Here is an 18,004-nt window from a genome sequence, read left to right on the forward strand (position 1 = left end):
GGGTTTTTCCACTGATGTAACTGCATTAATCATTGGAATTATTACTGAGTCACATCAGAGAACTAGCAGTTTTTAGGAATTTTACAGAAACAAAAAAAAGTTTAAGTAAAACTTTGGCTCAACTTTGCCTGCCAAAGGAAACAAAAAAGCCCAATAGTGCATATGCTTAACTTAAGCATATGAATGGTCCCCTTTGCTTCAGTGGACTTTGGATCAGAGCCATTTTATTTGCTAAACATAATTCTCTGTTAAATGTACACTTTTTTGGCAGAGAAGTGTGTGTGTGTGTGTATAAAAATACTCTGAAAAATACACCAGTAAATAAAAATGGCAACATTCAGGATCAAATGCAATCAATTTATTTTGTGAGGTCACATTTAACATGGGGGGGCGGTAAACAAATCACATGTCACTGTTACAACATGAATCAAAAACACCCAAAGAAAAGCATGCAGCACAGACCAACTAATAATGTTTGCTTTAAGAGAAATATTCCCCTGTTAAACTAAATATCAGCTGAGGCTTACCTGTAATAAACCTACATATACTCTTATGAGTACTAACTTCACAGAGATTGAATGCAGAATGTAAAATCTCAAAAAAATAGTGAAAATAAAGGATTACATAAATTTTTCCTACAAAATTATTTCTAGACAAAACAAGCAGACAGGTCTTCAAACAACATTTTAAACAAGGAAGCAATAATTTTGTTCTAAGTGGTTATTTATACTGTAAGGGCCAAAATCAGCACTGGTTTAACTACCTTATCTGTTTTCTGAAGTGTTTTATATGCAAACTGTTGAAAAGATATTTTTATTTTATTTACATGTAAGGAACCCAATTTTGTGATGAACTCAGAATTCTCTGGGCACACCTGGGAGCATCTTTGCTTGTAGACTATGGTGAGATCAGGATTTTTTGCAGTCTACTTCCCACTCTTGTGCTCTTGCATTAGAAGTGCTACAAAGAAGAAAGATGCTCAGTTCTTTTCTACCACAAGCTTTGACCACCCTCTATGGCCAAATTGTGGCCTGTCATGTAATCCGAAGCTTCAGATGCCAGGTATACTACAGCCGCCTGCAGGTCTGTCACTTGAGCCAGCTTCCCAGCAGGAATATCAGTTAGCCAGCGCTGCACCAGAGGCTTCAGATCTTCAGAATGGATGAGCGGCGTGTCTACAATTCCCCTATAAATAACACACACACAGTTACATTTTTCATACGTAGCACTTATAACTATAAAACAAGTAGTGAAGAGAATACAAGATGCCACTTAGAAAGGAAAACCACGAAATAATAAAGTAAGATCTCATCTTTCATAGGTGATGGAACTAGTGGTGTCGGTTGCACTGCTGCACCCCTTGGCTTGAAGTAGTTTCCATTATAAAACAGGGTTTACAGTTTGGTTCAATACCCCCACTATATAAATTGTTCCAGTGCCCCTGCCACTGTTAGACAGCACGTACCTCTGCTAAGGAGTTACAAACACAAACTTCAATCCTGCTTGTCCCTTACTGTCTTTCACTGTTGATAAATCGACTTAGTGGTTTATTCTTAAAGAGAGGACTCATAGTTTGTATCATTGGCTAACATAGGTGCCGCATTATCTTAGGTTACTTACCATAACACCCAATTTACATTTTCCTATAGAAAACCAACGTGTCATAGAAACAAAATGTGCACAACCAGTCTGTCTCTGCATTTTGGAAATGTGTTCCATTTACCAATTTCTTTTTCATCAATGCACAGCCTAATGTTACACAACATGTTTGCATACAGTTCAGAAACTGAAAACAGTCCAAGTTTCCATATGCCAAAATACTGAAAACAAAATCCAGCAGCACCTTTCCCAGCACTAAATTCACTTTAAGATGAAAAGGTGGCAGGGAAAGGAAAAAAGTTAAGCAAAATATGCCAAATATAAACCCCCATTAAATAAATAACATAACCAGTTACAAAATGTGTACTAAGCTGGGATTGTTTCATACTAATGAGCCAACTACAGAATGCATGAAAAGTCTGCTAAGTTCATTTCCCTCACATGCCCTAAAAATGAGTGGAAACTGTAGACTTCACGTTACAGTACTAATATTTGGCTGGCTTTGATGACTTTAACTAGCGCTGATTTGTCATACTCCTCCTTAACAACATATTTGTATTTTGTGAAATGTATAATTTTTTCAGTCCCTGAACAAATATATTTACATAACTGTGTCTAACGAGAAATTACATTTAACTTCTCAGAAATGACAATAACTAAAACCTGAGCTGCCAATTCCACTTCATTAGTGTGGTAGAAATGATTCCAAATGTTAATAAAAATTCCAACATGCTGATAAATTAGCGCTTCTAAGGAGCATGTGACACCTTGGTTAACATATTCAACCTCAATTATATTTCTCTTCAGCACCCTGTTATCTGGAACCTTTGCTGGCAATCAGAGGTGCTGTTTTTCAGCGGCCAATTTTCTAGATAATGTAGCTTATCAACACTGTGGGTAAACTTGCCAATGAAATCAGACTGCACTGAACCACACACGCTAATTGCATCCCTTTTTTATGCATATTTACAGACTGTCACTTCAAAGAAATCAGTGGCCCATTGAGGCACCCAGTTAGCTGGAAGAATTGCCTCTTGCAAATGAAAATTAGCAAACAAGCTAGTGATAAATATGAAATGAACAAAGTATAAAAAAAAAAACTGTTTTGTTCTGAAACTTCATCATCATCCCAATTTATACTTCCAAGGAGAAACACACTGGATTCTAGGTACGTGATTTACCTTTTGTTTTAAATGAAGTCTGAAATCTTCAATTTACCATGTTACTAGGTCGAAGTAATTCAGAATACCCCCAAATTTTCCATTTTTACTAACAGGACACAATTTAAATACCAGCTTTATTTTTGCTTGTAATTGTCAATGAAAACCATAACTATTCAGAAATGCTGAGCAAGGGCAAAGTGATTGAGCTCTCACAAAGTAATAAAATAGAATAAATTCCAGTATAACTTGTAGACGGTCTACTTATTTCTCGTAAGCACTGTCTTCATCCCACCTGTTTAGCACTGGTTTTCTAGAGAGAAAACCAGAGTTTTAGTTGCAGAAGTGAAAACCATGGTCCTAATCCTCCTCTCACTTACACCAGTTTTACACTGGTGTATATCCACTGAATTCAATAGAGTTACTCTGAATTTACACCAAGCACTATATCTGTTGGCAAACATTTGCAGAATCTAGTTCTAGGCGTTCCTGTATCTATAGAGTTTTGATGCCCTAACTAGCAGAAGCTAGCATTTTTAAATGAAGGTTTTGTTTTACTAAGAAGAGGACCTAGATTAACAAAAATAATATATCACTCCAATATAAAGTAAAAATAATACAGCTTAAGAAAAATTATATTATATATGATTCCTCAACCAACTTCAAACAGATAACGTGGAGACTAAACAAAGTCAGAACAAACTATAAATCACTGAACCAGTGCCTTCAGCTGCCCTTCCTTTAATTTTGTTTCAAGAGAAAAAGGTCTGATGAAAAAAAAAATATCACAGGCAACTTTTATGAAGAGAAAAAGATGTAGCACACAACTTAAAGCTGCAAACACACATACTGATGAAACTATAAATATTAAGCATGTCATTGATAGTACACATCTTCTGGGAAAGGCTTGGTGCCAAGTTGGGCAATTTAATGTTGTAGAACCCTTTTAGGCAGATTTTAGTTGGCTTCTAACCAGTTCCAGCAAAGACAAGTGCCAATGCATTAATTCCCTACCCTCATCTAATATGCAGTGCTGAGCCTTATCGGTACTTTCTGTTGCATGTCAATGTTTTATCAAACTGCTGGTTCCCTAAGGTTAGACATGAACATCAGTATTCCATTGTTGATGCATAGCGCAATTTGAGACAGTAAAAAACAAAAAACAAAATACAATTGGCTAAAGCATCTCCACAATGAGAGAGAGTGGGGAAAAAATTACTTAACTGGAATTATGTGTCTTCAATCCCCATGTGGGGGGGAGGAGGGAAACCTTCCCTCTGAGTGTAACTTGATTTCTTTCAGACGAGTTATTAATTTGAACGAGTTAAGTACACTCCACTTAATCAGAAAATGTTTAATCAGGAGATCCACTTAATTGGGATCTCTCTTTAGGGATTACATTTAAATCCAAAGACACTTGACAGCAATGACTGCTGCTTAATAGGGATAGTAATGCTGTTGAATTGGGACGCCTTTGGGTGATATCATGGTACTTAGCTCTTTCCTGTGCTGCAATCTCATACAGGTTCAGTGCATGAACTCCCCTAAGCAATGGTTTGCAGACCCTCCATAATTAGGGCACATGCGGAAATTTTGATTTGCTTCACCACCTCCTGTACTCCTTTCAGACCAACTCTAGATACTTGGCATCTGACAACTGCCTCTAGTCTAGACAGGCCCAGTATCACATGGTGCCTCCTTCCTACTCCATGCACCTATCTAATAACATGACAAGCTCTGTAGTGCCCTGGACTGCAGATGAAGCAGGAGATCATATGCTTGAGAAGCTTAATATCCTGGAACCATGGGTGATGGCGCTTTTATGGGATCCAGGTTAAGGAGCTTTTAGCACCTTGGAATCTCCACAGAGCAAGGAGCTGGCACATTCTGCTGGTTCAGATAATAAGTTTGACCACAGCTGCTGTTCAAGGAACTTAGAAGTCAAGCTCCAGGACAAACTGCCCTAACCAAATACAGCATCAGTCTGAAACTCTCCTCCTTTAACAAACTGGAATGAAACATTTTTGAGGGGAAAAATATTAATGCAATCCAAAATTTGCAAAATCAAGCACGTAAAAGACAGGACATCCCAAAAAAGCAAAAGTTCTCTTACAATATCTACTCAGCCATGCTGCATATATGCAGTATTTTCTATCACTTGTTAAATAGAAAATGTCATCTACTGTTGATTGTTGTATTAATGCATGTACTAACATTGTCAAGACAGCTTGATTAAGTGAGGGGGGCACTGTCCCAGATGGAGTTTATCCCTGCCGTCCCTCAGGGTTTCAGCTGCAAGAAGGCCGTTGTAAGTTGTTACCTGGACTCTAGATAAGCCCCATTGGTTGCTGCCCAACTGAATCATTGCACCCGTTTCTCATTCTAGTCTTGCCTTCTCACCTGCCAGCTTTGTCCAATTTTGAGGCTGTGCTGTTCTCCCATAGACCCTCAAATGAGAAGTTGCAAGCATTTAATGCTGCTTCAACCCTCCTCTAGTTGGGCTTCCTGCCACCAGGACATTGGGCAGAAATTAAAAGTGCCACAAGACAGGGCAAATCTAGCCCAGCATGCAATGTGATCAGTGAGGAGGAATTTGAGACACACGGCATTACTAAAAGTTTCTCTTGAAATATTTTGCAATTTCCCAACCATGGAATGCTCCAATTTTCATTATCTTCATGTAGCATCAATGCCAGTTCTTTGCACTAAAATAAGTAGTAAATTTTAAGCATTGATTCATTTAACTTTACATAATTAGCAATTTAGCTGCAAAAATCAAACACCACACAATATTTGATTCTCATGCGATGTTAACACTTATCTTTCCAGTTCAGCAGCTATTAGGCATTGTATGTTGTGTATACTGTTCTTGATGAAGATGGGTTAATTTAACGTAGGGTTTTATTTTTTCTCACTTTGTAGTGTCTGGGACAGATTTACTGGTGATCATAGAAATTTTGTCACTGATTTCAATGGTATCAGGATAAGGCCCCATGTTAGTAATATCACTTGAGAGCAAAGTCTAATATATTCATAAGATTTTGGCATGCAAAGTAAAGGGCTGACAGGTTTTTAACACTGCACATTGGCTATTTGTGATCCAGGTTGGATCCAAAGAACATTTGCCTCATGAGTCTACCAGCTAGGATTTAACTTTTCTCTCACTCACTCTCCAACTCCCCCCATCCTCAGTATCCGTCCCAAAAAGAAAGCAGCTGTACTCGTGAACTATCTAAAATGTGAAGCAGAGATACCTGGTCAGCCAGAGAATTCATAAATTCAATAAATTACGCTAAAAGCCCTGCCATAACGTTTTATGCACTGATACGTTTTATACACTCATTTACCAAAATAAGTTGATGAAAGCTGACAAGAAAGGAAAAGACAAAAAAAAAAATCAAATGTTTGCATGTTGAAAGAACATTCAAGGTCAGATGTGACTATGTGGAGAAAAGGACACTGATATAGCCAGGATCCAACAAAGCACTTCAGCATGTCCCCAATTCCAGAACACATCCCTGTTCAGGAAGAAGGATGGACTCAAGTTCATGCTGACAGGCTTTCCTAAATTGGGACCCAAGCGCTTCACTGTAGAAATCAGGCAGTTCCATTGACTTCAGTAGGAATACTTTCCAGCTTAAAATAAAACACGTGCTTAAGTGCTTTGCTGAATTGAGGCCTATGTGCATATTCCTGGGCCTCCATGGGTTCTTTTATTGAAATTGTTGCATGTTATAATAAAGTCTATATGCCAGGTTCACTTCAGCATTCAGGTAGATCTGTGAAACTGGGCCAGATCCTCTCTCTTTCACCCAGCAAAGCATTCAGCAATGTCATTGGCCCATTGCCCTAGAAAGGAACAGGGCCTGAAACTGTGAGGTGCTGAGCAAAATGAGTGCAATGGGAGCTGGAGATGCCCAGCACCTTGCAAAATCAGATTGTGAGCCAGGACTGGAAGATTTGACTCATGGAGATTGTGTGAACATATCTGTGGACAGGCCAGAACCTTTCTTTAATGTACAGAATGAGACTGAAATGTGTATTCCACATCTCCATGTCAGCGGAGAAATGAATTTGAATATCCAGTCATTGAAATGAACACAAGTGCATCTGAGTTCAATATGCAGTGTTTTAAGTACATGCAAGTGCCAGCATGTATGTATCAAGAGCTCCTTACCTTGGTACATTGTTAATAATCCAAGAAAATCATGGACAATATAAGCCTGATCCAAACCCCATTGAATGTAATGGAAAAATTCCTGTTGATTTGAGTGGGCTTCCAGTCAGACCATGTGTGATTATCAAATATTCATATCTAGTATGTCTAAACCAGGGTTTCTCGGGTACAGCAAAAGCTGTTTTCCTCACTGAGCACTGGCAAGCCTTCAATGAACAGAAGTCCCCCTTATTACAATGGGATTCCCACACAGAGAAAATTCGCAGGTGTGGGACCAAAGTCTAGGGTGAGTAAGAATTATTAAAAATAAGCCCAGTTTTGGTTAATGATAGAAAAAGAAAAGCCTCTGAATGGATTTCTCCCTTCCAAGTATAGTACACCTTTTCTCCATGTTCAGACAACTCACAGCTAACATGAAGTTTTACTAAACTCTCTGCAAAAATGTTATATATTATATATATTTGGGCTGAAATTTCTCCTGCTTGTTAAGGGTAATTTTTTGCAGGAAGTTTAAAACACCTAAAAACTAGGGACTTATAACTTACGTGCCTCTTTAACCATGTTGCTCTGAATGTGACACTAATATTCCAGCTATATTAATAAAGGGTACCAATATAGTTCTCAGCCAGAAAGTATATTGAAACATGACCAATATTTTCTGATTCTGGTGGGCCCCAGGAGCTCCAACCTATATATAAAAATTAATTCATTACAGGTAAAAGTCTCTCTGCTTCCTACCTGTATTGTTAACACTAGCTCTGCCTTGCTCTGTTGCTAACTTCCTTCAGACTTCCTGGCCCTGGAATCTGGTGTGGAACTAGACACTGGATCAGCAATGTTGAGTTGTTGGTATTGGTGTGAGTAAATCTCAGTTCAGAAATAGGATGTTATTTAAGTAATCTGTGGATTGCAATGAGCTCAGGATGGAATCACAATTATTAGTAGTAATAATAAATAAGAATAAGAATAATAAACAGAGCCAGCATACAAAAGTAGAAACCAGACCAAGAATCAAAATAAAGAGATTTGCAATTGAGCTCTGTGATATTTTTCTCCACTTTATGGATGAAAATATTTAACTTGTTTTTCTTAATTTCATGTACATCATATTTTCATTATTACAGTTAGTTAAAATTTTGGGTTAAAATCCTGTGCTTCTTACTCTGATTGACTTCAGTGGTCTGTGGAATTTGACTGCTCCCAATTAATGCCATCCACTTGAGTTTTTGCTCATTATTAACTTTTACTGAAAATTGTGTAATAAAGAGTGTGTGGGTGAGAGAGGGCGAGAGCGAGAGAAAGAAAGTGTGTGAGACAAAAAACTTTGCTTCATGCTATTAAAAAAACAAATAAACAACATAACTCAAAAACCCCATACATATTTAAGATTTCAAAAATTAGGTAAAATGTAACTTGTAATGAATATTTTTTGACAAAATTACACCTAGAAATCCTGTAATTGCCAGAGCTGAATGGTGTCTCAATTATAGCACTACAACATGGCTTTTAATGTCCCAGTATATTTGTCTGAAGTAAAAAAAAAAAAATGAAAGAAAAAAGGAAAAAAAGGAGAAGCATTGTTTATTAAATGTCAAAAGCCTTTTCTTTAACCACAGAAGGCTTGGACAGAACTAAGGAAATATTTCATCTGGAAGAGAAATGCTAAAAATTACCCTTCATGTTATTGGAAAACCTATTATCAAATGCTAAAACCTTTTCTCAAATCCTTCAATATACACAGCCATGTGTACGCTTTGGTTACAGTATTAAACCTTTGTTAAGCAGAAGACAAAATAAAAAGAGATGAAATCCACCTGCTAATTAGCAACTTTGTTTTCCTAGATTTTCTTAATTTGAGCAGTGAACACTTCTTATAACATTTCATTTTTTCTGTATTTTATAAAATGAGACTACATTTTACTTACGGGGAAATGCAGTTGACTCTTACTCCCCTGTCAATCCATTCAGTTCCTAATGTCTGTGTTAATTTTACGACCCCAGCTTTTGAGACGTTGTATGCTAACTGCTTCTGCGGGTGAGGCACTAGAATTATTCAGAAATACGAAATATTGATTCTTCACGTATTAATATGCACAGGGAAGCTAAAAATCACAACATGGACAGACGAACTAGCTGCCCTTTCCCCTGATGTTTGGCAAGTAACATGAAGGAATTACAATATAGCAAACCCCTACATCTACATTTTTCCTAATATAATATTTTCCATCTAATATTTTTGCATTAACAGCTGGAGAACTGAAGAGAAAATGAAGAAACAGCAGCAATAAAACAGACTGCAGATTTTAGAACTACAAAAAATAGATATTACAACAATATATTCAAAATATTTGGCTGTATCTCATAAACATATGCACAAACGCATACACTTTTTATAATACACACACACAAGTAACTGCCTGGAACAAATTATTCTGCTTAATTTATAACCACTCTATAGTATCTAATCAAGTGTTTGTGTGGATGTGAACACGTGTGCCCAAAATTCAGATCTCCTACCACTTTCAAAATCTGAAGCCTTTGAAAATGTTTCACAGATGTCACATGTCAGTCATAAAGGAAAATGATCGGCTTGTTAATTACAATGTTCAAGCTTGCTTCTGCTGTATATTCTGTTAGTTCTACTCCGTCACTGAGCTCTCACACTTATAATGTTCCAAGGAAAACTTCTTTAGGGCAGATCCTCAGCTGGTGTAAATTGTCATAATGCCACCAAAATCAGTAGAAGTCAACTCCACTATCGCAATTTACACCCACTAAGGATCTACTCCTTAAGTATTTTTAGCTACCTGGCTTCCATTCTGACCTATTTAAACAAAGTTGTTAAAAAGCAGTGAAAACTAAGCATGTGCAGTTTAATATGACTGAGCTGCAATTCTTTTTTACTGAGGGGAAGGAATCAGTTCTAAATACCATTAATGAGGTAAAAAAACCCAACAGTGTACAATATTTATGTGTTTTAAAAAGGCAGGTGCACTACTGAATTTTTGTAAGGTGTATCAGCATATCAAATTGGTTTTCGTTTCATGTGGCTACCTGCAAGCACTATATAATACAGGTAGGAAAATTCAGTAAATAAACAAGAGTTTGAAAATGAGCATTAAAACGGCTTAGCTAGCAATTTTATGTCACCGTTATAAGTATTCACTCAAGAGTTCTGAAGGAACTCAGATAAGAAATTGCAAAACTACTAACTGGTATGTAACCTATCACTTAAATCAGCCGCTGTACCAGATGACTGGAGAAAAGCTAATGTAATGTCAATTTTTAAAAATTGTACCAATTTTTGCCACTAAAGAGAGAGCTCTTGGCTTTTTTAAAAAAAGGCTCCAGAGGTGATTCTGGCAATTACAGGCCAGTAAGCCTAACTTCAGTACCAGGCAAATTGAAACAATAGTCAAGAAAAGAATTATCAGACTACAGATTAACACAATATGGTGGGAAAGAGTCAATACAACTTTTGTAAAGGAAAATCGTGCCTCACCAATCTATTAGAATTCTTTGAGGTTTCCACTAGTATGTGAACAAGGGTGATCCAAAGGATATAGTGTATAGCAGGATTCCCCAAGGATCTGTACTGGGACAAGTGCTGTTCAACATATTCATAAATAATCTGGAAAAGTAGGAGGGGGCAATGAGGTGGCAAAGTTTGCAAATGATACAAAATTACTCAAGATAACGAAGTCCAAAGCAGACTGCAAAGAGTTACAAAGGGATCTCACAAAACTGGGGGATCGGGCAAGAAAATGGCAGGTGAAATTCAGTGTTTATAAATGCAAAGTAATGCACATTGGAAAACATAATCTCAACTGATGATGGGGTCTAAATAAGCTGTCACCACTCAAGAAGGAGATCTTGGAGTCATTGTAGATAGTTATCTCACAACATCTGCTCAATGTGCTGCAGCATTAAAAAAAGCTAACGATGTTTGGAACCATTGGGAAAGGATGAGATAATAAAAATCTCTTGTCACTCTATAAGTCCATGGTACTCCTTCGCCTTAAATACTGTATTGCATTCTGGTTGCCCGATCTCAAAAAAAAAAAAAAAAAAGGTACATTAGAATTGGAAAAAATACAGAGAAGAGCAACAAAAATTATTAGGGGTATGCAACAGCTTCCATAGAAGGAGAGATTAAGAAGACTGGAACCGTTCAGTTTAGAAAACAGATGACTAAGTAGGAATATGATAAAGGTCTATACAATCATGAACAGTGTGGAAAAAGTAAATAAGGAAGTGTTATTTACCCCTTCACATAACACAAGAACCAGGGGTCACCCAGTGAAATTAATAAGCAGCAGGTTTAAAACAAACACAAGGAAGTGCTTCTTCACACAATGCACAGTCAACCTGTGGACTTTATTGCCATGAGGATGTTGTGAAGGCCAAAAGTATGACTTGGTTCAAAAAAGAATTAGATAAATTCACAGAGAATAGGTCCATCACTGACTATCAGCCAAGATGGTCAGGGGTGCAGCCCCATGCTCTGGGTGTTCCTAAACCTCTGAATGCCAGAAGCTGGGACTTGACAACAGGGGATGGGTCACTCCATAATTGCAGTGTCCTGTTCATCCCTTTGGAGTATCTAGTGTCTGCCGCTGTCAGAAGACAGGATACTGGGCTAGATGGACCATTGGTCTGATCCAGAATGACTGTTTTTATGTTCTCACTTCTCCTATACTCCTGAACTTGTATTTATCCTCTAAACCCACTGTTTATAAATGTTGCAACTTAAAGTATAGGAAAAGGATGGTAAATAAAGAATAATATTGCTAGATTATGCAAAAACACTGAAATGACATAGGCCCCAGTTCTTCAAACACCTAAGCTCGTTTAAATGCATGCATGTGAGTAGGCCCATTGACTTCAATGTGACGTCTCATGTACTTAGATTTGAGAACCTGTGTGCGTGTAGAATTGGGAGAGAGGAGGACATAGCTAATAGTTCCTTCTCTTTATGTATGCATTAAAGATTTGAAAGTTCCTTCATTTGTCAGATAATCCATTGTGTAGTTTGAAACCCAAGTCCATTCCATATTTTTTTCCAAAACAAAATAATTAGGATTCTATTAGAAGAAATATTTCTCCTTTCTCTCTCTCTTTTTTTCATTTGGTTGGGGGGTGTGTGTGTGCATATATCACATCACAGATGCAGCACTCCATGTGGGCTGTTGAAATGGAGTGGAATATAATACCTTGAATAATTGCTGTACACCAGCTCCAAGCAGGGTTGGCTCTAGACATTTCGCAGCCCCAAGCACGGCGGCATGCCATGGGGGGCGCTCTGCTGGTCGCCGGTCCCGCGGCTCCAGTGGACCTCCCGCAGGTATGCCTGCGGAGGGTCAGCTGGTCCTGCGGCTTCACTGGACCTCCCGCAGACGTGCCTACGGGAGGTCCACTGGAGCCGTGGGACCAGCGGACCCTCCGCAGGCATGCCGCCGAAGGCAGCCTGCCTGCTGCCCTCCCGGCAACCGGCAGAGTGTCCCCCGTGGCATGCCGCCCCAAGTACATGCTTGGCGTGCTGGGGCATGGAGCCGCCCCGGCTCCAAGTTAGTAGTACAACGTTAGTAGTTAACCTTATCACCTCACAAAAGCAGTCATTGCTAAACTTTCCCAGTTTGTCTGTTTGTAACAAATAACAAAGAAAGAAGAAGTGGGGCCGCTATACACTGACGATGGAATGGAGGTTAAGGATAACCTAGGCATGGCCCAATATCTAAATAAGTACTTTGCCTCAGTCTTTTAATAAGACTAGTGAGGAGTTTAGGGATGATGGAGGAATGATAAATGGGAATGAGGATATGGAGTGGGATATTACCGATCTGTGGTAGAGGCCAAACTTGAACAGCTTAATGGAGAAAATCGGAGGGCCGACAACTCCATCCAAGGATGATTGAAAGGAACTGGCGCATGAAATTGCGAGCCCACTAGCGAGAATTTTTAATCAATCGGTAAACTCGGGGGTTGTACCGTACGCTGGAGAATTGCTAACGTAGTTCCCATCTTCAAGAAAGGGAAAAAAAGTGATCCGGGCAACTATAGGCCTGTAGCTTGATGTCTGTAGATGTAAGGTCTTGGAAAAAATTTAAAGGAGAAAGTAAGTAAGGACATTTGAGGTCAATGGTAATTGGGACGAATTGCAACAATGGATTTACTAAGGGTAGATCGTGCCAAACCACCTGATCTCCTCTTTGAGAAGGTGACAGATTACTAGACAAGATGCGGTAGATTAATTTACCTCGATTCAGTAAGGCATTTGACACGGTTCCCAAATGGGGAACTGTTAGTTAAATTGGAAAAGATGGGATGCATATGAAAGTTGTAAGGTGGATAAGGAACGGTTAAAGGGGAGACTCCATGGGTTGTACATGAAGGTGAACTGTCAGGCTGGAAGGAGGTTTACAGTGCAGTCCCTCAAGGATCGGTTTTGGGACCGATCTTATTTAACCTTTATATTGACCTTGGCACAAAAGAGCGGGAATGTGCTAATAAAGTTTGCGGATGACACAAAGCTGGGGGTATTGCTAACACGGAGAAGACCTGGATATATACAGGAAGATCTGGACCACCTTGTAAACTGGAGTAATAGTAATAGATGAAATAAATAAAAAGTACAAGGTCATGCACTTAGGGATATAATAAGAATTTAAGTATACATTGGGGACGCATCAGTTGGAAGCGACAGAGGAGAGAAGACCTTGGGGTATGGTTGATAGCAGGATTCTATGAGCCGCCAAGTCGATATGGCGTAAAAAAGCAAATGCGGTTTTAGGGTGCATCAGGCGAGGTATTTCCAGCAAGGATAAGGAGGTGTAGACCGTTATATAAGGCACTGGTGAGACCCCACCTGGAATATTGTGTGCAGTTCTGGTCTCCATGTTTAAGAAGGATGAATTCAAACTGGACAGGTTCAGAGACGGGCTACTAGGATGATCTTGAGGAATGGGAAACCTGCCTTATGAAGGGAGACTCAAAGAGCTTGTTGTTTAGCCTGGCCAAAAGAAGGGCTGCGGAGTGGGGATATGCTTGCTTCTAATAAAATTATATCAGCGGAAAATTAACGTAAGGAGGTGAGAGGATATTATTTAGCTAAGTACTAATTGTAGGCCAAGAAAACCAAATGGTACAAAATAGGATATTAGGAAGTTTAGACTTGAAATTAGACGAAGGTTTCTACCATTAGGGAGTTGAAATTCTGTAAACAGCCTTCGATGGGAAGTATGTGGGGCAAAAGACTTTTATCTGGCTTAAGGACTAAGCTGATAGTATTTATGGAGGGGTGATATGATGGGATAAGTTAATTTGGGAATTGATCTTGATTTTCAGCAGTAAGGTTCCTGCTTCAATGTCTGGAGGGATTGTTGTGATGGGATGGGATCTGAGTTTCTGCAGGGAATTCTTTCCGGCGGTGCTGGTGATGAGTCTTTCACATGTCAAGGGGTTTAGCTGATCGCCATATTTCGGTCGGGACGGAATTTTCGCTTCAGGGCGGATTGCAGAAGGAGAGGACCTGGAGTCGCCTTCTCTGCGCGTGGGGCCATGGTCAGCTTCGCTGGTGGATTCTCTGCAGCTTGAGGTCTTTTCAAAACCACAATTTTGAGGACTCAATAAACTCAGTATGTGTTAGGGGTTGTTATAAAAGTGTATGGGTAGGGTTCTGTGGCCTGCTTTGTGCAGGAGGTCAGACTAGATGATCATATTGGTCCCTTCTGACCTACGAGTCTATGAGTCTATGAGTCTAACTTGGAATGTCCTAAGAGGATAAGGGCTTTTGCATCTTCCTCAGTCAAGGTATTGCACTTTTCAGTGTGCATGAACTAAAACAGAGATTTGCTGTAAGATGCTGGAATCTGCCTGCTGATTTTGGGACAGAAGCTCATTAGATATTTTCTAGCATTCCTTCTTCTAAATGCATCTCTCTTTACAGAAGGGGTTAAGGAAGGCAATTTAGAAGATGAAATATACACCTCCTGAAACACTTGGCCCCTCTTAATTGAAAGCACTCAAGAGCTAGCCAAAGGGTGTCACAAAGTGGATGGCTTTCATAGTGGGTACTGTTTTTGCATTAAAGTACACAGTACCAAATCCTCTTCTCCTTACTTCTGCTGTCAAGTTCCGCTGGACCTCTCATGCGTACAAGGACAGAATTTAACACGTGTGCGTGCGCGCACACACACACACACACTATCTTCTATCAAAAATTGACTAGAGCGTCTTTATAAATGTAAAGATTTATCTTCACCCCAGTGGAGAACACTTTAGAAAAAGTCTCTTCTCTTACAGCTCTGTGCAGGTGGGGCTGCGGTAAGGGGGCTAATTTCCCTGCTGTTTCACATGTTCCCTACTGTTTTGCATACACAGGGGTGGGGGTAATGTAGGTAAAAATGATACCAACATCAGCTGATTTTTACTTTTAATATCTAATACTATGTGACTGCTTCTTTGCTCAGTGGTTGGGGGGTTCCACCCTGCCCTTGTCACAGGCATATAACATTAGTGGGGGGTTCATACACCTGCATATTAGAGAATAGACCTCTTACCACTAAAGATAGTCACTGCAAAAAAATAGGGATCTTAGCTACACCTGGATAAATCAGAGTAACTCCAATAGCATCTGCTTTCTGTTACACTGGCATGTATCTGGAATACCTCTGGTGAAGCCACTGGAGATACTCAAAATATATACAAGCAAAATGAATGCAGAATCTTAGCTTGATTATATTGCTTATTAAACTATTTTAGGGAAATATATCTGGGAAACCAAAATCCTATCCAATAGGATTAACTCCCCTGAGATTCTCCTCTCCTCACTTTGTTGTATCTACCAAAGAACTCAACCTACGAAAAATTATCTAGTATTTCTAGAAACATTCCATATTATGCCAGTTGGCCAACATACTTAAATAACCAACCAACCAACATATTTATTTAACATTCAGCAGATGGACACGATATGAACATTGTGATTTTCAGTTGTACTTTTAGAACTATTCAGCGGGGGGGAGAGGTAATGCCAAGATTCAAACAGGTTCATGAAGTAAACACATTCCATCTCATCTTAATGACCGGTCTCACCACCCCCACTTGTATTAAAATTCTTTGACATGTAAGTGCACCTCATGCTGCCTTTCCCAAGATATTTTTACTCTAAAAATACTCTTTTATATTTCAGTAAAGATTGCTATTTGTGATTAACATACTTCAGGGCCAGATTGTCAACTGTTGTTAATGGACATACCACCATTAATACAACCAAGCTGTGCTGATTTACACCAACTGAGACTCTGGCCCTCCGTTTGCAGTTGCAGTAACATAATTGTAATTTAAATATTCTCTTTGGAAATATCACTCATTTCTTTAAATAAGAGAGAGCACTTTTGAACAACAAAAATTAAGAGAGAGAACGGTATTTCAACACTCAGAGGGGCAAATCCTCAGCTGGTGTAAATTGCCATAGTTCCATTAAAGCCAAGGATTTACCTCACAGCTGTTGCCTAACATTCTATAGTGTCTGTATCTACTATTAACTCTTGCATTGTTGTTATTTTTCTAATATGAATTGTGGTAGCACCGCAGCACCAGAGCCATGTTCTAGGACCCCATTGTGCTAGGCACTGTATAAAACGCATAACACAAGTTTAAAGCTTTGAAGCTCCTTTTTTAATTTTGTTTGTGAGATTTCCAGTTCTCCATGCTTGGGGAAAGGGTCTACTCTTGTGTTTAACCATACGTAAAACAGCTGGTAATGACACTTGTAAAAAGATTAACAACAACATTATAAATGCATTTTTGAAGAAATATTTAAAGTTACTATGTAATAAACCGAACAGAATGTCATAGACTGTCAGACTGGGCACAGTAAAAATAAATGTTATTCCCAAGGAAAATAAAAAGACTGAATATTTATGTAACGTTCAGCAGATGGAGATGATATTAATATAGGGGTTTTCTGTTGCACTTTTATAGCTACTAGATTTTCTTGTCTAACTTGGAAACCCAAGGCACCATTTGATTTTTGGATTTGGACAATACTGCAACAGATGTCCAGACCAATCAAATAAATTCCTAAAGGGCTATGCTTAATTTGTGTAATTGATCAATTTTTGTTACATGGGCTTCAGTTCACCAGCATGTAACTGCTTCCCAGATTAGCTCAGCAGCTGGGATTTCATTCCATATGTTCCAACAATAGTTTATGGGTTCTTTGATGGCAGGGCTGATACAGCAGCGTTAGTGGAGACACCTTTTGGTGACATAATGAAATAGAACAACTGATATTGCAGTTAAGGGTAGAGCAAAAAGCTTTTGGATAGATTGTAAACACTAGCAAGGCACAGTTTTCTGAAATGTTATACATTGTGCTCAGATTAATGGGAATTACACCAACACGTTTCTTCCATTATTAATGTGTCAGACTCAAGAAGGGTAACTCCACCTCTTCTATAAAAAAGTAATATGCGCTCTAAAACATGGAGGACAGCTAAATTTTGAAAAATGAGATCATAAAAATTTTGTAGTACATTTTCCCCTAATACAAAATGTCAGTGATTTACTCCTTCCCAATACAGGTTTAATTGATTCAAATAGCATTGGTAGTAATTAAAATATGGATTCTGAAGCACAACTGTTAGATATCATCACTCACCTATTAAACTTGCCATAGATGCTGTGTTAATTATCTTCCCATATCCTTGCTTCAGCATAATGCGGCCTGCAGCCTGTGACAGAAATTAAAGGAAAGACCAGTGACCCCTTTTGTGATTGTGCTAATAATTACATGATAATAAATTAGTCTTCACTTTTCAGAAGAGTTTATGGTTTTTTTTAAAAAGTGCAGGATGTAAAAATTTGATATAAAATGGCTGATGCAGAAAAATTTCTTTTGTCATTTTAATTCAGCTATTGTGTTGCCAAAATTTTCAAAAGGTGAGTAATAATACTGGGTGCCTCAAGTATTGGGCACTCTAACTGATACCCCAACAAAAGGATCTGATTTTCAGCACCTGCCCTCTCAGAATCAGGTCTCTTTTTAAGGTGTCTCACAGTGGAC

The 18,004-nt window shown here is 38.7% G+C and overlaps 1 protein-coding gene across 1 annotated transcript in view; it reads right to left on the reverse strand.

Moving 5' to 3' along the window:
• Nucleotides 1–941: 941 nt before the first annotated feature.
• The window catches only part of LOC116820413 (uncharacterized), a 46,372-nt gene continuing 29,309 nt past the window's right edge, over nucleotides 942–18,004 (reverse strand). The window contains exons 9-11 of the mRNA XM_075073327.1: nucleotides 17,600–17,672; nucleotides 8,862–8,979; nucleotides 942–1,186 (exon numbers count right to left, since the gene is read on the reverse strand). Coding sequence (XP_074929428.1) covers nucleotides 991–1,186; nucleotides 8,862–8,979; nucleotides 17,600–17,672 — 387 coding nt within the window. The 3' untranslated portion in view covers nucleotides 942–990. The remainder of the gene's footprint in view (nucleotides 1,187–8,861; nucleotides 8,980–17,599; nucleotides 17,673–18,004) is intronic.

This window comes from Chelonoidis abingdonii, chromosome 17, assembly GCF_003597395.2.
Source record: "Chelonoidis abingdonii isolate Lonesome George chromosome 17, CheloAbing_2.0, whole genome shotgun sequence".
Lineage (NCBI taxonomy): Eukaryota > Metazoa > Chordata > Testudines > Testudinidae > Chelonoidis > Chelonoidis abingdonii.